General features: G+C 35.0%; 1 protein-coding gene across 1 annotated transcript in view; it reads right to left on the bottom strand.

The window, feature by feature from the left end:
* The window catches only part of RFX6 (regulatory factor X, 6), a 58,698-nt gene extending 34,224 nt beyond the window's left edge, over positions 1 to 24,474 (bottom strand). Inside the window, exons 1-6 of the mRNA XM_012002344.1 lie at positions 24,213 to 24,474; positions 23,756 to 23,912; positions 20,867 to 20,990; positions 19,092 to 19,153; positions 6,852 to 6,929; positions 5,703 to 5,730 (exon numbers count right to left, since the gene is read on the bottom strand). Of these exons, the coding sequence (XP_011857734.1) occupies positions 5,703 to 5,730; positions 6,852 to 6,929; positions 19,092 to 19,153; positions 20,867 to 20,990; positions 23,756 to 23,912; positions 24,213 to 24,435 (672 nt within the window). The 5' untranslated portion in view covers positions 24,436 to 24,474. The remainder of the gene's footprint in view (positions 1 to 5,702; positions 5,731 to 6,851; positions 6,930 to 19,091; positions 19,154 to 20,866; positions 20,991 to 23,755; positions 23,913 to 24,212) is intronic.
* Positions 24,475 to 24,576: the final 102 nt, after the last annotated feature.

Below are 24,576 nucleotides of genomic sequence, written 5' to 3'. Positions count from 1 at the left end.
GAGTCTCACTCTGCCACCCAGGCTGGAGTGCAATGGCCAGATCTCAGCTCACTGCAAGCTCCGCCTCTCGGGTTTACTCCATTCTCCTGCCTCAGCCTCCCGAGTAGCTGGGACTACAGGCGCCCGCCTCGTCGCCCGGCTAGTTTTTTGCATTTTTTAGTAGAGACGAGGTTTCACCGTATTAGCCAGGATGGTCTCGATCTCCTGACCTCGTTATCCACCCGTCTCAGCCTCCCAAAGTGCTGGGATTACAGGCTTGAGCCACCGCTCCCGGCTGGAAAAATATTTTCTTTCTTCATTTGTTGTAATTTCTCCTTGGTCATATGCTAAAACCTTATAAATACTAGGGTCTTTTGTCAGGTACCATATCTCTGCTGCAGATTTGTTCCATCTACAGTTGACTCAGTATCATAATGTCATAATATTTTGATATGTGGCGGACAAATCTCCTTTTCACTCTTCTTGTTTACATTTCTCTTAACTATTACTTCCTGTATATTCTTCTAGATTAAGCTTGTAACCATATTCATCTCCAAAAATTAATCCCCCAAATTTTCATTAGAATATAAAATGTCTAAATTAATTTAGGAAGAATTGGAGTATTTATAATCTAGCGTTCCTATCCAGGCACATGGTATGTCATTTCATTTGTAGTTTTCTTTTACACCTGTACTTTTTTTCCCAAAAAGGCGGTGTGCCTCTCTTATTATAACTGCTCCTGAATATTTTGCATTTCTTCTGGCTCATACCAGAATTTTACAATCTTCTACCTTTCTTGTCTTCCACAAAGACTGTTGCTACCTATCTCAATAAATCTGTGAGAAAATTAAGTCCTACAGAAAATGATTTGAACAACCATTTTGTCAATTCTCTCAAGGATAGTGCTTAATCAATACCATTCTAAACACTCATGCATGAAAGAGTTTATTCCTTATATTCAGTGGGTGTCTTAGGGCATTAGGGCTACATTCTCTCTAGGAAACCTGCTTGAGAATAGCTAGGACTTTCTTTTAAGTTCCTCAAACTCTGTCTCTTATACACATCTAGATGTGTATAAGAGACAGTATATATATATTTCCTCCTAAGTATTATTTTTATATTTAATTGTTTATATGAAATTCACATAAGTTGTTAAGTTGTGAGGTATAGAAATTTTTTTGCAAAATAGTCAATTTTTCTAACATTATCCCCTGAATAATTTTATTTATATAGTACTCCACCTTTCTCCAAAAAGGACACAGAGAAATATTTTCTTTCTTCATTTGTTGTAATTTCTCCTTGGTCATATGCTAAAACCTTATAAATACTAGGGTCTTTTGTCAGGTACCCTATCTCTGCTGCAGATTTGTTCCATCTACAGTTGACTCAGTCTCATAATGTCATAATATTTTGATATGTGGCAGACAAATTCCCTTTTCCCTCTTCTTGTTTACATTTCTCTTAACCATTACTTCCTGTATATTCTTCTAGATTAAGCTCATAACCATATTCATCTCCAAAAATTAATCACCCACTCAAATTTTCATTAGAATATAAAATGTCTAAATTAATTTAGGAAGAATTGGAGTATTTATAATCTAGCATTCCTATCCAGGCACATGGTATGTCATTTCATTTGTAGTTTTCTTTTACACCTGTACTTTTTTTTCCAAAAAGGCGGTGTGCCTCTCTTATTATGACTGCTCCTGAATATTTTGCATTTCTTCTGGCTCATACCAGAATTTTACAATCTTCTACCTTTCTTGTCTTCTACAAAGACTGTTGCTACCTATCTCAATAAATCAGTGAGAAAATTAAGTCCTACAGAAAATGATTTGAACAACCATTTTGTCAATTCTCTCAAGGATAGTGCTTAATCAATACCATTCTAAACACTCATGCATGAAAGAGTTTATTCCTTATATTCAGTGGGTGTCTTAGGGCATTAGGGCTACATTCTCTCTAGGAAACCTGCTTGAGAATAGCTAGGACTTTCTTTTAAGTTCCTCAAACTCCTACTTTCTTTCCCTGACTTTTGCCACAGCACATGACCTACACTACCATTCCTGAGAGAAATGCAAAACTACCAAACAGAAGCTACCACAACTTTCTGCCAAAAAAATCTACAAATCTGCTTGCATCCGAACTTACCCTTTCTCTTTCTAGTTTTCATGGAAGCACTGCTCCTCCTCTCTAGTGCCAATTCCTCTAATCTGACCTCCTCAGTGACCTTGTGCTCTCAACTTTCCTTTCTTTAATATTTTCAGTCTTCACTCTTTCCTGTATCTGTTTTATTAGCATTAGACATTAGTCTAATCATCCTTCAAAACTAAATTCCAAAAAATTAGCTGGGTGTGGTGGTGTGTGCCTGTAGTCCCAGCTACTTGGGAAGCTGAGGTGGGAGGATCACTTGAGCCCAGGAGGTTAAGGCTGCAGTGAGTCAAGATTGTGCCACTGCACACGAGCCTGGGTGACAGAGTGAGAGCCCCTGTCTCAAAAACAAAACCAGAAAAATCTCAAATCCCAAGTCCTTTTCCAGTTATCACCCTGAACTTGACTAAATGTTCTACATTCAATGCTACTTCCCACTCATTTCACAAACCAAACCCCAGCTCACCACTGAAAAGGCTCTCCCTGAAATCATTAGTTGTCTCCACTTAACTAATTCCATGGATCCTTTCCACTCCTTATGTTGATGACTTTTCAGCACCATCTGAGCATTCCTTTCCGTAGGGAGCATTTTTTTCTCCTGACTCCTGCGACACTGTATTCTCCTCCTTCTTTTCTTACCACTCTAGACTCTCCTCTATTATCTCGCTGACGTTCTTCCTCTCATTTCTCACAACTGTTTTTTGGTAACCTCTTGTCTTCTCATTCATTTTTTTCCCTAAGTGTTTTTATCCATTACCATGGCTTCATTCACCATCAAACTAAATCTTGAAGTCCTCTTTTCCAATCACATATATCCAACTGCCCACTTAAAATTTGTGTTAAATGTTTCACAAACACATCAAATATGACAAGTCCCAAATTAAACCCATTATCTTTTTACTCTTTCTACCTGCTTCTCCTTCAATATTTCCCAACTAAAATCAGTTACTTCTCTCCATCCCTACGGTTACTATTCTAGTCCAGATCTTCTCTTACACAGACTATCCAGATAGCCTCCAATGGATCTACTGGATTCCTGCCTTACACTCTTCTAATGTATTCTGCATGTCATGGTCAGAATGAGTTTTGTAAAACACAAGTCTGATGGCGTAACTCTCCTTTAGTGGCTTCCCATTACAGAATTCTTAACCTAATGAGACTACACACAATCCAGCCTCTACCTATTATTTTACTCTCTACCTCATTCTACACTATGGTATGCATAATTTTTTTATTTTTTCTACAATATGATGCACCTCTGCTTGCCTTCACATATGCCAGTGGTTGACATTTGGCAATGTCAGAGACATTTTGGTTGTCACGACAAGGGGGTGGGGGCCTGCTACTGGAATGTAATGGGTAGAGGCCAGGGATGCTGTGATACTACTAAGCATCCTACAATATACTTGATATATTCCATAAACATTATTATCTGAACCACAATTTCCATAGTATGGAGGCTGAGAACCCCTGGCCTATGCTATTCCATCTGTCTTAACCACTCTTCTTCCCTCTTCCCCTACTCCACTCCTCCTCCAAACTACCACTATATTCTCAGTTATTTCCTTAATATCACTTCCTGTGAAGAATGTCCTTAACTCCCTAAACCTAGTTACTCCCATGACACCCTTTAGAATTTCTTATAATTACTTGTTCAAGATATACTTTCCTGCTATACTGTAAAGCTCTGGAAGGGCAGGACCAAATCTCTTCATTCACCATTTTGTCCCCTAGTACCTGTAATATCATATGTCTGTTAATTAATATCTTCACCATGGGTTTAAAAAAAATAGGATCTTTCTCTGACCTCTTAGAAAAGCAAATACATCTCTCAGCCTCATTTTTCTTAGCTGTAAATATGCTGACACCATACCTCACAGTTATGAATGTTCAAATGAACTGATGTATATGAAGATTTGCACTGAAAATCTTGTGTCTGAGCACACCAATGATGGTTGGTCACCCTAAATACAATTTTTTTTTTGAGACAGGGTCTCACACTGTTGCCTAGGCTAGAGTACAGTGGCACAATCATGGCTCACTGCAACCTCCCCACCTCTTGGGCTCAAGCGATTCTGCTGCCTTAGCCTCCTGAGTAGCTGGGATTACAGGCATGTACCACCATGCCCAACTAATTTTTTGTATTTTTAGTAGAGACAGCATTTTACTATGTTGGCCCGGCTGGTCTTGAACTCCTGGGCTCAAGTGATCCACCCACCTCGGCCTCCCAAAGAAAATAATTTTTAAAAAATTTCAATTGTGTTATGAAAATATTTTATTATCACTTTAAACATATTTAGAGTAGTTCTGAGCCTTTAGAAAGCTCTCAGTTGTGTTAATTTCTATAATCATCAAAGTACATGGTACACTATTATTGCCTTCAAGTATCCACAGAAAATGGTTAGGCTATAGAGTTTAATCAGAATATTTTATTTTAATTTTAGTAATAAAATCTACAACAGCATTTGTAGCATCCTCTTCTAAGAAGGAAAAAGTAGACCTGAGAAATATTTTTCTTTTGTTCCATGAAACAAGGCTTGCCATTTATCAGATGAGGGCTTGCTAATACCACCAACCTCATCAAACTAGTAGAAAGAACACCTGAGAGAAATTATTTAAATTCCCTATTGACATAAACTTTACTCAACCAAAGTGTATCTCTAAGTCAATATTTTTGCAGTTTCACAATTGTTTATCTAATAAAGAGCTATTATTTCATTGATAAAAAGAGCAATCTGGAGGATTTTTATTATGTAATTAGCCATTAACTGTATTAAAAGCACTGGTGGAAAGAAATTGGCCATTTAGTGGGTTGGGGGCCTCATATTATTTCTTAAAATATGCTTGCATCATTTCACCAAACTAATGGAGTTACACTTTACCTCAGGTCCAGATTTACTACACAACACATGGTCATGTGCCCTTAGCTTGGCAGCATCTCTTCTTAATGATTAGTTAACTTGAGGATAATGAAGGCCTTATCATGTGTCTAATTAGCCATGCAGTCCCTGATGGTAGTCTAACTCATTTAGATAAAGTCTATTCTTAAAGGAGGGGGTGGAGAGGAAGCCTAGGGAGAAAGATTGTATACACGTGTGTACGTGTGTGTGCGTGTGTGTGTGTATGTGTGTGTACACAAGGTAGTAAAACAAACCATAGTGTAGCATAGCATTTGTGCTCCTTGATAACTAATAGATGTTTTGTCTAAATGGGTACAGTCCAAAGACCAATTCTTTCCATATCCTCAGCTTAAGCTTTTTGTTTATATTTAAGTGAAAACTTTCTGGATAAATGATAGTCTTTTTTTTTACAGTCTTGTAAGTATCTGATATTAGGTAAAGATAATTAAAAATGTATCTCTCCTAGGTTAACTGAAAGTTGTTTGGTAGATCCAGGCAAAGATTCATTTGTTGTCACAAATCTAACTGAGCTGTATCTGAAGTCCTTTGTCAAGGGATTCCTAATAAATAACATTTATTTCTACATTTGCCAAAGGGAATAATTAACATGTATTGTTCAGCTTGTGAGACATCTTATAGCAGATGTAAAATCGAGATGAAAAGAAATCTTACCTCATTCTTTAGCTTGCTTCCAGAAAACCTTAAAAAATTAGAACATTTTCCATTAGTTCAGTTCAAACAAAATTACAGCTATAGCATTCAGTGATATGTAGACAACCCAAAGAAGCAGTAATTTCATACCATGATTAGGGAAATAAGCTGGAGAAATTTGCTTTTTTAAAAGAACTCAAGCATCTTTCTCAACTTACTACAACAAAATAAGTTATTTAGAAAAAAAGTAAAATGAATAATATTTTTAAAAGTCAGGTGAGATTTGAGACAAGTAAAGGACACTTGCTATTAAACATGTGTGTGTGTTCCAGGCTATATTTACATTTTATAGTGGGGTGGTGGCTAGTAAGCAGCCTTATGTTCCTTGTAATATCTAAATTTATCTTAGTATGACTCAGTGACTAAACGCTTTTTATCCAAAAGATACTTTACTTTCAAAAATAATTTCTTCTTTTAAGAGCTAAGAGCAGTTACTGGTAAATTATACCACAAGGCAATCTCGGATACAGATCTAGTTATTCTGAGTTTCAGTTTAAAAAACGAATGATGTGTGATATCATTGGCTTCATTAGATGTAACCTCACTAATATCCCCATGATAGTTAACAGTGGCTTAGAGCACTGTGCTGCTTATTTTCATTCATGTTTTACCTTTCACAGAAACCCAAACAGGTCAGTAGTTTCACCTTCGTAAGGTAAGATCATGGTCAAAGTATATGTGATTAGAGATTCTTACAATAAACTTTCTATCTTGGTAAGGTGCTAGTCAAGCCCATAGATCTTTAAAACAGGTTGTCTCAGAAAAAAAATTATATTTACATTTACTGCCTTTATTTTATTGAATCCAATCTGAAAATAGACTTTGCTTTATTAGTAAATACTAATTTAAAAGCAGTTCTGCTTACTTGATTTCTCCTCTTCATCTCTCTGGAACACCTAGTACACAATTAATTTCTCACTAATTATGACAAGTTATACAATTTGCCCAGGAATCTAGATTATATAATCATCCTCACAAAATGGACATTAAGGTCCGATGCTTAAATGGAAACATTTTGATAAGGAAAATTAAGAAGTCATTTTATTCAATAGGTATCATGCATATTTAAAGAAACACAGAGAATTTGTCTTGAAGATGGTGTAACTCTACCTTGTCAAGCCTTTTCCAGAATAAACGGAGTGGTAATATGCACTGCTCTCTTTGATGCCAATCCCATAGTAATGATACCTAGAGCAAAGACAGGACCCAGCTCTGTGTTAATGAAGGAGATTTTTGAAGAGGAAAAAGAGACTAAGGTGTAACTGAAGTAACCATGAATAAGAACTGCAAACCCTGATGACCTTTCTTTTCTGACATTTTTCAGGTAGGTAGCATCTTAATGTGCTATATCCCTCTTTGATAGCCACTACTCCTACTTATTGTTGTTATTTCTGACTCTAGGTTTGAAAAGGATAGGAGAATCACCTAGTGACAATCCTTTTACATCCCCCAAAACATTAGGTTCCAAATCCCAAGAATGTATAAATGTAAGCATTGGCTCTAAGTATATGTACTGTATGTATTTACAAATCGAGTGATTCAGCATGAATTTAGTCAACTGGACAAGAAAATGCTATGGTTTTCTTTACCATATCTATTGAATGGAAAAAAGAGTATGACATTATGTGTGGGGAAGACCAATCTCATGCATGGGAATATGTATGAAGCATGTGACCCTTTACACATTATTTTCCTCATGAGGACTCAAAAGTCCAATTCACTATTTTCACTTCAAACTTTCGTGCAACAATGGGGAGAAGGCTATGTTGTAAATCAATGAAAATGACATGTGGAAAGTAACAGTACCATAGATAATTTGTTATAAGTATGCCAATGGATCATGAGTCACAATACAAGTATAGCAGCTCACTGATTCTCAAATTATAGCTCATTCTCCTAAGCCACAAACTCTTGACATACTACGCATCCATATATAAACACTACAAATATTATACACATGCTAGTGGAATAGTGGACATTTAGTGAGGATAGCCAGAATCCTGTAGCATCTGCTTTCTGTGGTCAGTCCCCACTCTCTGCCATCCGTCCCCCATAACTACCTACTGTTTACCAACTCCTTCAATTTGCATTCATCTAAGATCAGGAGAGGAATGAAAAAAAGAGAATGAGGGGCTTTCCAGTGGACTTCAGCCTAATTATATTTTAAAACATTGTTTCTGAGCATCACCATCTGAGTTTAAAGTGGATCCTTTAAACTGAGGATCCACCATCTGAATCCACAGTTCATCCATCTGGTTGAATGGATGAATCCTCAGTTCATCCATCAAGGTCCCCATCTCTGGCCTCAGCAGTAAAGAACTACTGGCCAAGAAGTTCCACTCCTAAACATTTTCAGGATCCAGGACAGGAGTACAAATGGAAGCCTACATACCATATGAATAGCTATTTGAAAACTATAAATCGAGCTAACGAACTCCTAACAAAAATATTCCTGTCCTCTTACATCGACAATTTACCTCCATAATGATCTGGTAGGTAAATATGAATTTAGCATTCTTAGACTCCTGGAGTTCCATATGGGAACATGGTGGTAGGGGAAGACCCACACCTTCACCCCATTTTTCAGCTCTGGCTCCTTTGTTCACTGTGAGGGAACTGGACTGCACATCCAAGATACAGCTGCATCTGCATCACCCACTAACAGCTAACCTTTGGCCACACCTCAGTCTAGGGTTATGAACACTAGTGGAGCAGTGTGGCCTTCTGAGGATGGACTTGGGACATGCCCAATACAGGCCCAAGAAGTGGGCCTGGGGCAGTTTGGACAGGGAATTCCAGGGTCCCAGGGACCCAAAAGTGGGATGTGGTTTTTGGATGGACACATTCCCTCAGGCTTTGGACTCCTGCTTCATGTGAGGACAGCAGCTGGAGGACAGCCAGAATGAGCCCTCCAAAGTAGGAGGCCCAGAGATGGCTTCTCTCTTCTCAGGTTCTAAGGGCAGGACTGCGGCAGCAAACTTGCCTCTATTGATTCAAGGTCATTGGAGATGAAGGAAAAAGGATTTTTAAACATCAAAACAACAACAGCAGCAACAAATATTATAACAAATGTTTTCAGAAAGAGTTGTTATATTTGGGAAATAATAATATATGGTGGTCAAGGCAAATGAGGATATTTTATGATTCTGGAAGACTGGGAAGATGTTTTCAAGTCCTCAATTTTGGTAGACGTATAATTATAGTCTGCTAACCTGAAAAAAGGAGCCTTGTAACTGCTCGTTTTTACGGTACAGAAAAAGAAATCCTATTAGATGGAAAAAAAGAACCTCTAAGGTATAATAGAACAAAGGGAGAAATGAAGGAAATAGAAAACTTAATAGAAACTTCAAAATACTGAACTGAGTTATGTCTCTAATTAAAAATGAAAAGAAAGAAGCTTACTTAAGTCATAAAGACTTTACCGAAGGAGCCATATTAATAGATGTCGATAAGGGAAATATTTAAAACTGTGAAAAAAAGCAGCAGATTTAGATGATAGTCACATATATTAGTAGAATTAGTTAGAATTAGTTAATAAGCCAGAATCTGAAATAATTACTAATATTTCATTTTTTAGATTTTAGAACTAAGATACCAAAAGAAATGTTTATATATTAGAAGAAATAAATCAAGTAATGTTTGAAAACAGAGATCCATTAGAATGGAAAGATGTTGTAATTTCATGTTCTTTTTGCAAAGCTTACTGTTTGTTCATACGCTTTATAGCTTAAATTACATTTTAGCCACTTGCTAAAGCAATACATGTTAAACATTGGCTTAAAAATGCATAAGCTTCTTTTATTATAACTTCAATTTTCTTGCTTCTCAACTCTGATCCTGTTTTCATTGTGGTAAAATGGTTTGCCATGCAGATTGAGAAGAAACTACACTGTCTTCACAGGTGGTATACAAAAATCACAAGACAAGTCAAAGGGATGACCATGAGTTCAATAAATATTAGAGTAGATACTGTTCCCTGACCACTGTGCTAGTTGTTAGGACAATGATGAACAAAACAGACATTGAAAATCTGATCAGGAATATTCATGTTTCCAAATTCTTCCCAAGTCTATGGCCTCCTGATGCCTGCTGTCATGGAAAAGTGACTACACTGACCAGCACTGAGGCACATTTTACTTGCAGTTTTTAAAACCACCTGATATTCACATTTTAAAAAAATTGCTACATTTTAAGACTAAATAAATTCTAACTAATACAGATGTGTAATTTTTTTCTTATGACTTTTTAGAATGTTTTATTATGCAACTTGTTTCTTATTGTTATAAATGACTATATGATTTGGCCCCCTTATTTCTGTCCCCAGTCATTAGGACAGAATATCTTTACAGATAGAAATATTTACTTCCTCTACCTATATCCAAAATATTTATATTCCAAAAGTAACTATTTTATATATACCTTAAAAAGGTGCTTTTTAATTAATATATGTATTTTATGTATAAGTCAAATGTAAATAACACCATAAACCCTCACACAAGCTGACACCTGAAGAAAATGACTTGGTCAGCTACATGCGGCTCTACAAGAGAGAAATGGCATGTCCTTTTCCTATTAGCAATACCCTAGATTTTAGATATGTTGATGTAGCTGAGCATATTCTATCAATACAATCTTATATACATGACAGGAGATAGAGAACCAGTGAAAGAGTACACTCTTTTTTTTCCTACATGTATTCAGTGCTTACTGTGTGCTATGTGCTGAGGATTCAAAGAGAGGTGGAGGAGAGTCGGTGGAGACTCTGAGAGTCTCTGGAGGAGTTGACAGTCTTGTGAGGGAACAAATAATGCAAAGAGAGAATTGTAATACCAAATTAATATTTGCTACCATTGAAGCAGGTGATAATGAGTCATGATAGAAATAGTTACCATTTTTGAACATCTATTACATGCAAAGAATTGTATGTATACATGATCAAATTTTCACAGCAGCCTGCAAGTAGAGCAATATCCCCAATCCAAAACAGACGTTCAAAAATTATGTGATTTGTTTAAAAATGTTACAGGTTTGAAGGCAAAATTTAAACCCATGATTCCACAAACCATATTGCCTCCACACTCAAGATGCAAAAGATATCTCTCTTTTGTATTGCAATTTTATTTACAGTTAGAAAGTTCTAGTGAAATGTAGTTCAAATATGTCTGCCTTCACGCACACACACTCTTTATTCTTGTTTGGCAGGAGTAATGTAAGCATAGATAACTAACATGAATTATTAAGACCCACACCACTGATCTGGATGTTTCATATTTGACATTCCATATATAAACTCCCAGAATGTAAGCTCCCTGTAATAGGAAATTAATAAACATTTGTTAGATAAATGAATGAATAACTTGAAAAATTAAAAATAACAATGTGTCACAAAATCCTAAAATTTTGCCCATTAAGAGAATTCATATAATATCGTATACTTAAACATATCACCACAATTTAAAATTTGGTAGAAATTAAAGAATCTCTTATCTAACATGATGTAAGGAAGTCTACTAACTCCTTTAACCCTATCACAAGTACTATTATAAACTTGACCATTACTATCAGGATGACTGGCTTTTCATAAATAGCTTGCCATAGCCATGGTGTTGCCTTTGGTTTTTTTTAACTCTCTGTTGGGACAGCCCTTCTTCCATCAGGTCCTTGTTTCTTAATCATACTTTAAGGCATATTTATAACACATGAAGCTTTGCTTGATATCTCAGGGGAAACTCCTGAACTCCCTGAACTCCTTTCTTGGTCATTTACCCTATACAACTTTGTCCTTGTATCACTGGCATATCTCTAATGATACATGGCTTACCTCCCATACTAAACTCTAAGATTTAGAGGATGAGAATTTTATCTTTCCCTTCACTGTATTCTTCATTAAAAATTACTATGAAGAAAAATCCTCACACATTTACTGGTTAAATCAATCTGTTCCTCTAGGAATTTAGAAACCAATAAAACAAATTTTCTTAAAGCTGAGTGTTTTCAATAACCACCTTCTGACACTGCATTTCCAGGTCATCAGTAACACACTGAGATTGAACAAAAGTTGCATACCTAAACAATATATATAAAGGGCATGAAATTGGTGTACTTTGGTGGAAAGACTGTTGCTAGCAATACAAACCTCAGTATTTTGCAATGACCACTGTAATGCTTTAGCACATTTCATACCCTGTTTCTTCTGAAGCCAACAAAATAGCCTTTTCCCTTTATTCTTCCTTTTAGTCTAACTAGGAACATTTTGTCATCCGAGTGATTTAGTGTCTCTGAGAACAGAGAAGAGATAATAAATGAGCAGCTTTCTGTCTTCCTAGTCACTAAAGATAAACCTCATAAAACTGGGGAGAGACAGTTCATGCAAAGTGTACATAAATTTTTCATCTCACTTGCAATATTTTATAGCATTATTTTGTGGTTAATAGACGACCCTAAAATAAATCTTGCTAGGGAGTATTTACCATGCATACTGTAATATAACAAGAAGATATGCTGGTGTATGTTAAATAAAAAGTGAGGTTTGTCTCACTGTGGAAGAAATAGTTGTTTAAATTTATGTAACACTACCTAATGCTTATCCTGTAGGTTACTCTGAATAAAGATTCCCAAACATTTCACAGTTCCTTCTCCCTATATGATTATTACCCATTTCTATTAAAGAAAATATATGATAAATGCTCAAAAAATCCTGGAGATGATTAGCTAATTTTTCCAAGAAAATGTATCACAAAAGCAGCTTCTATGATTATCTAAGAAAAGTGTGTTCATTTATTAGCAACTTTCCTCAATCTTATGTCAAATGACAGATCTGATTTAAAATTTATGAATAAAGAAGAATAATTAATCCTTGTAGCCACATTTAAATATGAACATGTTATTAAAATATAACAGACTTTTAATATGACAAATGAAATTATTGCTGTTCTTTTTTACTACTAAAATATTTACCTCATGCCTAATACTTTTCTTCATTTGCTGAGTAATTTGTACCTGCATCTATATTTCTTCTTTTCCATTTCAGTCTTTATATAGAATTCCTGAAACATATGTTCCCACTGAGCTAGTAGCCCTGATGTTAGTTTACACTACACAAATGATAACTGATAAGGAAATGATGGGATTAAGCTGTTCAGGGACTTGCAATAACTTGCTACGATAAGAGCAGCTGCCATATCAGTTTTATTAACCCACTAAATCACTACTAATAAATAAGATAATAGCTTTTGTCTATCATGTCTGAAAACCAAGATTTGGCTGATCAAAGTCTACAAAAAATTAAAATGTAACTTAAAATCAAACAGTCTACCATGTGCGTAAAATCTATTTGTGGGCTCCATTATGTTGTCCCTTACTTAGCCAAGCCATTCTGAGCAAGGGTAGGATACAAGGTTTTTCCTTATCATATCCGAGGGCCTAGTTAGTAATGGGACCCTCAGTAAAATGCTTATTAAACAATTAAGATGAATAGTGAAAGTTCTTTGCCAGCAGGCACCCTATTTTACAATTCTTTGCATCTCAAAAACTCTTTAGTATCACACTTTGTACATTAATGTCAGTAGGAATAGACTGATTATTCTCAATGCATTCATAACCAAAAAAGATGCATGAATTATTCTTCCTTATTATACTTACAGAACTTTGTTTCATTTTTATTTATTTAAAACCTGAATTTAAAAATATTACAGATAATAAAACCAGGTATGTATTTTTGGGATTGGTAGCAAAATTAAAAGGAAGAAAAGAAGAAACATGAAAGTAAAGTCAGTTTTTATCTTGGTATTGGGAATGTAGAGTGTCCACTGTTGGGGTTGCTGGTTTTCTTGGCTGGCAGGGGATGGTAAGTGTGAAGGAACTGGATAGAGAGCTGAGCTGCTAATATGCCTGCAAATTGACTGGCTTTGTCCCTAAAGCACTCTTGTTAGGTGCCCTAGAGTGAGGCTTCCTGAGCCCTCATGTTCATCTTCAGAGATTTTTTTTTCCATAACCATCAGAGCAGCGGCCTCCCATGTGGAACATTGAACTTGCCACTGAAAACAAATTCTTCCATTTTTAATTGTTCCTAATTTTGACAGTGGATGAAATCTGGGCCTACATAGTGATCCTGTGTGTTTAGATTTTTTTGTTTTATTATTTTTTTATTTTTGTTTTGTTTTGTTTTGAGATGGAGTCTTTCTCTGTCTCCAGGCTGGAGTGCAGTGGTGCGACCTCAGCTCACTGCAACCTCCGCCTCTCAGGTTTAAGTGATTCTCCTGCCTCAGCTTCCTGAGTAGCTGGGACTACAGGTGCGCACCACCACACCCAGCTAATTTTTATATTTTTAGTAGAGACAGGGTTTCACCATGTTGGCCAGGCTGGTATCAATCTCTTGACTTCATGATCCTCCTGCCTCGGCTCCCAAAGTGCTGAGATTACGGGAGTGAGCCACCACATCTGGCCTATGTTTTTGGTTTTAGTATACCTGTTTTAAATATTTTATCTCTTCCACTCAATTGAATAAATTTTGGGCTCATTTTATACAGTCAAACTTTTTCATCTTTCATTTTTAGTGAGGGAAAGAAGTAGCACATGCACAAATGTGAGAGTTGTGAAGACATTACTGTAATTAATAGCCAGTTATTTCAAAACTTAGGAAAATAGAACTTGAAAATAGACACCACCTTCATTCATGATTTTTAGGCCCTACTAATTGTCTCTTTGTCACATAGATTAGTGTTTTCCAAACTTTGGGTTTTACATAGGGACCAGTAAAATTTGGAGAGTGACATTGCTTCATGAACCTCAAAGACATCTAAGAACAATTTTTGAAAAGGAGGTGCTATCTCATGCCCAGAGTACAGGAGAACCTTTTGAGTCAATCATAATCTAAAATAAATTCTGTCTGATAGTCCCCAGTGAGATGACTGGACATACTCTAGCTATCCTATAATAATTTGGCACAAATTGAAAACTCATTTTTTAAGTAATCATCATCAGAACAGTTTCACAATGTTTATATATGTTAGTATGCAATCCAAGGAAGTTAAAATAAATATCACATTTATTTATATTTTTTAAATAATTCAATAAATGTTTAGTAATACTATGCTAAAAGTACTGTATTAAACACTACAATAACAATAAAATACATTTTGCAAAATTACTAGTAAAATTTGGAGAAATTATGATTCCCTGATTTTCTAAGGTATACTTACTTTATATTTCTGTCTTTCATTCAATTGTTTGTATTTTCATAGACATAAAAATGTTTTTTATAAAATGTAAGTTTATGAAATAATAAACAGCCATTAGAAATGTTTCCAAAGATAATATGTAACAGAGAAATGTTTAGAACTAACATTAAAAGGCAGAAAATAAAATTGTGTTTGTGCTACAAATTTGCTGTTAGATAAAACACAAACACCTCTAAATTAAATGCCTTATGATTGTGGCATGGTTAAGTGTTTGTTCTCTGAAGAAGAATCTAATGTATTAATAAAGTTTAAGAACTGTTAGATCTGTAAAAAAAAAAAAAATTAATAAAACTTATATGTCAGAAATCATTCAATTAAACAATTATTTGTTGATACGATTGATATTGGAAAAAAAGTAGTAGGTTTCCCAACTTTTACTAGTAGATAAAACATAAACTTTAGAATCAGGTAAACTTTGATTCAAATGCCAATACTGTTATTGTGTATTATCTGTGTGGCCTTGGGCAAGCCAGTAACTTTTGAAATGCAATTTCCTTATTTGTAATACAGGAATTCCTACCTTCTATCATTATTGCAAGGATTAGAGATGAGTGCATGTATCTGTGTGTGTGTGTAGTACTCAATGAATAATAACTTTTAATTGTATTGCAGATTGTTTTATATTGAGTCATTAATTTTTTATTATTAAGGATAGTGGGGTTCAAAGTATATTCACTCCTATGTTCATTCCTATACTTTATCTCATTTAACTCTCACAACAATCCTATAAGATATTGCATGTCCACTTTACTGGTGAAAAGCTGAATAATCCTACAATAAATCACCAGCTGGAAAGCTGGTGTCACACAGCTATACATGGAAACATCAGCTTCATGTTTAAAGTTGTCCAACTTTAAAGTCTATGTCCCTAACCATTAGGCTATACTGCCTTTTGATATTCTATCTTCCAAGATGAAAGCTAAGCATATTTCTTGGAAATAAAGGCAGAAACATACCTAGCTAAGAATAATTATATCAAAAAAATTACTATTTACAAGATACACAAACTACATTTTGCTATATTTTTTACCATTTGTAGTTTAAATATGGAAAATCATTTTTTCTCTATGATATAAAGATATCAAAAAAGTCATGTCACAAAAATCAAATGGCATATCAGCCCAGCAGAAAAAAAATTCAAATTGTTAATGCCTTGCTGTTGGGCACACCTATGGCTCTTGGATTCGAATAAATTGCCCGAAGTCACCCCATGTTGTTACATCAACCTAAGTACTAGAGCCCCACTGTAACACAGAGGACAGGGTTAATGATTCATCCCTAATCCTAAAGGCTCCTTCTGGGATTAATTGACTTTCCCTGCAGCCTGCCAGCCCACCCTCTTATAGATCCTGTCAAGAGGGTTTCTCTTCATTGCTTTGCCTCTTTCCACCTATCTATTTACTTTAAACACTATCTGATCTTTCCCCAACCTACACAATTCAGTAGGAATCAAATTCAGTAGACACCAGTCAGTTAAACTGATCAAACTTTGAAATAAAGTTGACTTGGTTAGAAGGAAGGGACCCAATTTTGCCTTTTTGAATCTGGCATTTTATTTCCTCTTTCCAGGCCACAATAATGTTAACATTAATTGCAATCAATTAAATAAGTGTTAATTGGTAATCTGTCATGTATTGGCCAACAGAAAGAATATAAAAGTGAATGAGACAAAGTTTCTGTCCTCAAAATATGTATTATCTGTTTAGAGGAGGAGATAAGTTAATTTCACACTAAGGTACCAACAAACTGCCATAGGGTGCAGAGAAGGAGCCTACAATAAATCAATGGACTAAGAAAAGATCTAAAGGAAGAAGTTCAAGAGACATTCTTTCAAATGGGTAAAATTTCAACACACATATAGGGGAAAAGACATTCTCCAGGGGAAGACAGCATAAACTTAAACAAAAGACTGACAGCTGGAGTGAATCAAAGGTTACTGGGATGATTGTTTGGTGAGTACATAGGCTACATGCTAGAAAGTGAGAAATAGGTGATATAGTAAAATCAACTTGGACTAAATCCTGATGGACCTTGAATGTCAAGTTGAGGAAAGTTTGTCATGAATAATACAAATTATGAGCCAGCAGAGGTTTTGAACATAGAAGAGATATGATTGGATCTAAACTTTAAAAGGTCAGTTTGGAAAAATTGCATGAATGGACAAGAAAGACAGAGCCAAGGCCAGGCTATGAAAGTAGCAATGAGGAGAGGCATATTCAAAAGAATTCAAAAAGTAGGACCTATTTTTTGGCAAGTGTCTAAAGCTGAGCTATCCAATAAAGCAATAAAGCCACTGGCCATATGTGAGTGTAAGCACAGGAAATGTGGCTAGTCTAAAGTGAGATGTGATGTAAGTGTAAAATATACACTAGATTTCAAAAACGTAGTACGGAAGGAAGAATGTAAAATATCCGATTAATGATTTTTATATTGATTCCATAGTGAGATAATAATGTTTTGAATAAATTGGATTACATAAAACATTAAAATTAACTTTGCTTTTTCCTTTTTACTTTTTAAATGTGGCTTCCAGAATTTTTTGAATTGAATATGTGGCCACATTATACTTTCATTTGTCAGTGTTGGATGTGATGTCAGGGCAGAAGGAGGCAGTGGACAAGCTAGAAAAAGAGCAGTAGAAGACAGAAGAGGGCCTGGATAATATTATGACAGAGAAGCTATAGAAGTAGTTTTCTGTATTTATTTATTTTAAGAGGGCATTATCAGTTGGTTCAAATGCTAGGCAGGAGCCAAGGAAGATGGGTAACAGTAAAAACCAGCCATTGGATTTTTGCCCAGGTAGAGAAACGGACTAGGTCAGAGGGATGTGATCAGTGGTAAGGGAAGCAACAATTTAAAGGGGGAAATACTAGAGCAATCATGAAGGTTGGAACTTTTTTCTTTCTCAGCATAAAGGAGATCTGGACATGCTTATAGGCAGAAGGAAAGGAGAAACTGAAAACACAGCACACAGAGAAAATAGCTGTTGAATAAGAAACTGTACCTGGGGGTTCTCCAGAGACTGCCACAACACAGAGGAAAATTTAAAGATAATGTGTGACAGCTTATTTTATGTTTATATTTACATTAAGAGATGACCAAACAGGTCATTTGTGCATGTCATTTGTCTTGAAGAGAAAAGAAGGAGATATCAAGAAATTATTTTCTGGGAAAGAAAACTAGAGGAAGAACCTAAAGCATGCTAAGGCACTTCCTTCCAACTCGAAGCTCTTTAACCCCTGGTTTGGGCCTTGCTGTTTGGGAGCCTTGTGGAATCTGCTTGGTTCACTATAGTTAGTCTCATACATTCTTCCTTCGTGACACTGGTGCCTTCAGTAATGACTTCAAGATTATGAAAATGTGTCTTTATAGCAGCATGATTTATAATCCTTTGGGTATATACCCAGTAATGGGATGGCTGGGTCATATGGTACTTCTCCTTTGTAGGGACATGGATGCAGCTGGAAACCATCATTCTCAGCAAACTATCGCAAGAACAGAAAACCAAACATCGCATGTTCTCACTCATAGGTGGGAACTGAACAACGAGATCACTTGGACTCGGGAAGGGGAACATCACACACCGGGGCCTATCATGGGGGTTGGGGGGGAGGGATTGCATTGGGAGTTATACCTGATGTAAATGAGGAGTTGATGGGTGCTGACGAGTTGATGGGTGCAGCACACCAACATGGCACAATTATACATATGTAACAAACCTGCACGTTATGCACGTGTACCCTAGAACTTAAAGTATAATAATAATAATAAATAAATAAATAAATAATAATAAAATTTTATTTCATATTTGGAAAAAAATAAAATAAAATAAAATTAGAAATGAAATTTTAAAAATTATGAAAATGACTCATTTAAATTATTTCAGCCGAAATAATAATATATTATGATTTTCATATGTAAAATTTGCCTTTTAAACATTATTCTAAAATCTACTTTTTTTTTTTTTTTTAGTTCTCACAGTTGATAAACGTCTGTTTCATCAGGAGAATACCTGGTTCTCTTTGTACTGACAAAGACAATACTTATTTTACATTTATGTCAATCTTCATGCACGAGAGCCGAATCTGACATATGTTCATTAGTATCTTACTTTGAATGGCCTCTTGTTCCAAGCCGCCTTGTTGTTAGGAGGGGAAACTTCTGGCGAATTGTCTAAAAAGAAAAACGATTACTTTAGGTTTTAGAAAGTATACGGTTCTAATGCAAGCCACTCATAGCCAATTACTTGGGGAAAGTAAATGTTGACCTCTGAATGAACTGTGAGTGAATACTTAGTCTGGAAAAAGTAATAACTTACACACATTGATAAGCAATACATCAGCAGAGGCAGGGAGGTACTTTTTTTATTGAAGTGCTCTACTGACCTTGTCTTGATTTTCAAGGCAGATGATACTAATATCTGCTTTTGCTTGATGGTACTACCAAAGCAATTATTACTTTATTTATGTATGGAGTGAGAAGATTTGGGTCTCTTCATATAATTCCATACAGAGATGTACCCAGAATTTAAAATCTATCCCCAACCCCAAAGGATATATAAAACTTTCTCTGCCTTACTGTATCTCCCTTGTAATGTTATAAAATTTTTGTTTTGTATGTTCCTTTCTCTAAATTTGCTAAAATTAGGATCTGATTAAAAATTGTTTAAAAGTCTTCTACAGAAAACCATTTTAACCTCAATATTTGAAGATCCATACATGAACTTTAGAGAGCTCCATGGCAAACTATGTATGTGTTAATTTATTGGAGTCTGGGTCTATAGTTTTACCAGGTTTTCAAGGTGCTTCATGACTGCCAAACAGTTAAGAATTATTCCCATAAGGTGGACTCACAAAATGGTAATGTTAATACAGATATTAGAAGTTGTCTTATCCAAACTCCTCGTTTAATAGAATGAGTAAACAGAATTTTAAAGAGATTAAGCGCTTTTCAGAAGGTCTCACAATAAATTAGTCCAGTCTAGGCTAGAACCTAGATTACCTCATTACAATGTATAATATCACACTCGCTCTGTAATAGATAGGTTAAAATAAACTATTATTTTTTTAAATGAGAAACTGAACCATAGTATTCATTATTTTCTGGACAATGAGTCCCTCTACAGGTTAGAATCTGGATTTCAATTTGTAAAAGACAATATTTGAGACCCAAGCTTCCTAAAGTTTTTCTGGGATATCCTAGGTTCTCAAACACAGTATGACACGAATCTTAAAGAACAAGGCTTTCTTAAGAGATTGATATTAATTCTCAAAATGATGTCTCTCTCTCTCTCTCTCTCTCTCTCTCTCCATATATATATATATATAAGCATAGTAATGTCAGTTATACAGATTCCCATCCTAACCATACTGGTTGGGTAGAAAGAAATATTTTTAAATGAGAGAATTCTAACCCATCCCATCATAAAATCTTGGGGCTCGGGATGTAAATATAGAAATGGAGAATTAGGAGAACTTTTAATACATTTTAAAACCTATGTAAAAACTCATATATTTGGACTAGCTAAATAAGGATAACCACTAACCACTAATTGCATTAGCAAGAGACTTGTCACTTCCATTTAATTTTGCTTCTTAACACAGGCCACTATACACTTTAATGCATCCCTCTTTGAAGGGAAATGCTACTGCTTAAACGAAGCTTGACTTAAATTCACATTAGATCTTCTAATAGTTAGGGTTCTAATATTCAAAATCAAGTTATAAACATATAGCAATCCCAAACAGAGTCCTTAAGACAGTTTCTGACTGCAAAACAAATGTCTCAATATTCTCTAAGAGAACTTGCACAGATGAATTTGTTTTCATGCTATCTGCCTGACATGACTTTAGTTGTAAGTCACTATAGCCAATATGTGTCGTTTACCTTCCCAAAGGTGGCCGCACAGGCTGGCTCTAATTTCTCTTTCCTACAGAAATCTAAGTAGTGTGCATAAAGAATGCACCGTGGTAAGCAAACTCCTTCACATACAATGTAATTCTCTTCAAGCCTAAGAAAAAGGAACAAAAATTAGGTCAAATATTTTATTTCTTTTTCCTTCAAATTTCTCATTGACTTATTACCCATTCTGAATATGGACTCTATACAAATGAGGTAATGAGTAGACATAAGTAGACTTCCTTTTATTCTGGATTTTTTTAAAATCAAATTATAAGGATTAATGTTAGAAGTACAAAAACCCCAGTGAAAAATCTGCTAGTACAGTTAAAATATCATGGCCAACATAAAACCATGCCTGGTCCACATCACAAATATTAGGTCTTCTATATAAACCTCATGGTTCATCATGATTTGCTCTGTGACATATAAATATGAATGGTGAAATTGAAGATGATGGGTATTTTAAAAAACATTCTTAGTACTAAAGGGCTGCCAAGCTTCAGGCTGGCAAATGCTTACATTCTCTCACTTTCATTCAAAACCTAGTTCTGAGCCCTGAATAATTAGGGAAGGACAATGATGCATTTACTTGCAAAACACAGGAGAATCAACCATTTTACTTAAGTCTCAAATGACATTGATATATTTCTATTCCTATACTTTTTACTACTGTGATCAGTACTATAATTATCTAAAACATCTTATACACTTAAAAGATAATGTAATTCTCTATGGATATCTCCAAACATAATATATACACCTTCAACTTTATATTATAAAAATAACTATATAACCTTTGAAAATTTGGAGTAATTCCATTTAATTTGCAACTAAGCATAACTTATATAAATGTAATAAATACATATTTGTGTTACAACTTTCTAAACAGCAATGTACAAATTAAACTTTTAGATTCCATTCCCAGTTTTCCTAACAGTTCAGTAGGTGATTTTGACTAAAATTTACTTATACCAATTTCATGTATAGTAAGATAATATTTATTTTAATGCAGAAATGATGCAATATAGAGTCTGCAGATTAAAATTGGATGAACCCCTTCAAAGACTTGATTAAAAATATCCTAATGTATACAAGATAAAGGCTAAAGAAAGGATTCCCTGAACAGGTAAAATATCAGTCACCCATTTTTTTTAATGAAGAACAAAAAAAAAAAACCAAAAACTAAGATCTAGTGTTTCAAAATATGAAATCAATATATGTACATAAAATCAGATGACATACTAGTTGATAGAGAAAACTGGAATTAATCAGCCAGCTTTTTCACTCTGATTTTCAGTTCTAGTTTTTAACAGCCCTGAAATAATCTATAACCTTAAAAAAATTATCAAAATATGAGTAACTCACTTTTTAAAAATGTATAATATTCATTTTTAGAACAGAATGTGAAAAATTCAAACAAAAATGATGTGTGATAATTTCAAAACTTTGAAAACTTTTATGAGAAATGTTTACCTATTTAAAAATTATATTTTAATTACATGTACACAATGTTCACATTTCTTCTTGCTATTTTGAGATTGTTGTAGTAGGCATTGTCCTTGTCTTCAAAATATTGAATCGTCCTAGACATAAGTATGATGTTCATCTGGGGTATAACTTTTTCTTTGATCTTAACTTATACATATTTATGTATACATTTATTCATAAAAGAAACATGTATATTTCCACACACTCAATTTAAATGGAAAAAATGAGAGTTATCATTCAAAACAGCTCAGTAATATATCTGAAACCAAAATACTTTTGCCCCAGTTATCCTGCTGCAAATAGTTGTATCCTAAATATCCCTGATATTTAACTCAATTATTTAACTGCTGTAGTATATTCATAACTAGTAAACATGACATCAACTTCAATAGTTAAACTCCAACTTCAGATGAATACTTGGCTTATATTTCAAATATTTGAAAGGGTTCAAGCATATAATCACAAAAAAACTACTATATGTACATTGTAATTTAATCTTTAAATAATAAAAATAAAATTTACTAGTTCTTTATACTGTATTTTTCTAAGGCTCCTTAGGTCATACTCCATATAAAATTAGGTTATGTAACTAATCAGTAAATATGTAATCCTTTTTATTAGTTTGTTTTTTACATGGAATTTGTGAGGAAATGTATGCTCCTATTTCTTCCTACTATGTAGGGAAGTTTAATATAATGTTTTTACTTTAGAGCCCTCTTTCTTTTAGATAGATATTACAAAATGTTCACTCTATGTGGAAATCCTACTGATAAATTCTTGGTTTTAAAATATTTTCCACAAAACCAATTTGTAATATTTTATTATAATAAATTATATATGACAGATGCTATAAAAATAGTTGAACATCTATTTAAATTAGTAGTGATATCTTAAGCGATTTTTGTATGTCTTCTACTTCAAACACATTTCATCTTATAGAGTATACACTATTTTTAATTTGCCCTCTTATGAATAAAGGCAGTGTCAAGATGCTTCCTCGTTTTAAGTTGTTTTTAAGAATCATATTTTATAAACTCAAAAACTATCAAATAACACACGTGTAAGGACTGAACTGATTACATTTAAGCCAATAAATCATAAAAAACGTTCATTAATGCTTACATTTGAAGAAAATATGGTTTTAGTCAATAAGGAACAACGTAATGTGGTTTTTATTTGTAATGCAAATCCTTCATCAGTACTCGTATAAGTCTCTATACTAAAAATTCAGTGAAAAAAAAAAAATCTGGGTTAAATTCTAATTGGTTTTTTAAACTTTCCCAAAAAGTTTGAGGAAGAAGTAGATTGTGAAAAACAAAGATCCTGAAGACGCTAGCTGTTCAAACGTCAACAGGTGCTTCAGTGTACCCTGCGGGCGAGTCTCACCACTGCAGCGTGAGCTGTGTCTGCTTCTTTTTATCCTTCACAATCTGCGTGATGGTTTTCTTCTGAGACAGGTATTGATCGGCTGCTTTGGTTTTGCTGTCGTGGTTGTCGGCATCCTCTTCTTCAGAGGAAAAGTTACCATTGTTTAAGTGCATTTCTGGCCAGTTGAAGGGATGATAAAGAAAAACAGAATATAAAATCAACTAAGTAGCCTCTAAGTGTACCTTAACTTCAAAGCAGTAGCCTACTGGGGTGGTGGTGGAGGGGAGGAAAGGGGAGTTATGCAAAATCTCTTAGAGTCGACAGTCTCTACTTGACATTTTACTGAGGAAATACAAAGATTTGGACAGAACATTCTACCTCTGCCTTATGTTGGGGATGCGTTATTATTATTGGGTGCCCTTCTTAGAATACGTTCTCGTCCCCTTCCCAGCTCCGGATGCGGCAGAGCACTCACCTGATTTCACTGCCCCCGGCAGCTCCAGGTCTTCGCCTTTCTCCCCGCCGCCCTGCTCGCCCCCGGGTTGCGCTTCGACCGCCAGGTACACTCTTTCTTCCGGATAGACTAGCAAGCCCTTGCCCAGGAGCTGCACACAGCAGTCTTCCTGGATCCCCGGGGACAGTTGGGGTGCAGGCTGCGCCTGCAGGAAGGTGTCTTCCAGCTCCGGGACCTTGGCCATCCTCCTGGCCGCCCGACACCTCCGCGCGCGCCGCTCGGCGGGTTCCTAGTATATTCATAACTAGTAAACATGACATCAACTTCAATAGTTAAACTCCAACTTCAGATGAATACTTGGCTTATATTTCAAATATTTGAAAGG

Source organism: Mandrillus leucophaeus, unplaced genomic scaffold (assembly GCF_000951045.1).
Source record: "Mandrillus leucophaeus isolate KB7577 unplaced genomic scaffold, Mleu.le_1.0 Scaffold683, whole genome shotgun sequence".
Classification (NCBI taxonomy): Eukaryota; Metazoa; Chordata; class Mammalia; order Primates; family Cercopithecidae; genus Mandrillus; species Mandrillus leucophaeus.
This window is presented reverse-complemented; position numbering and strand designations above follow the sequence as displayed.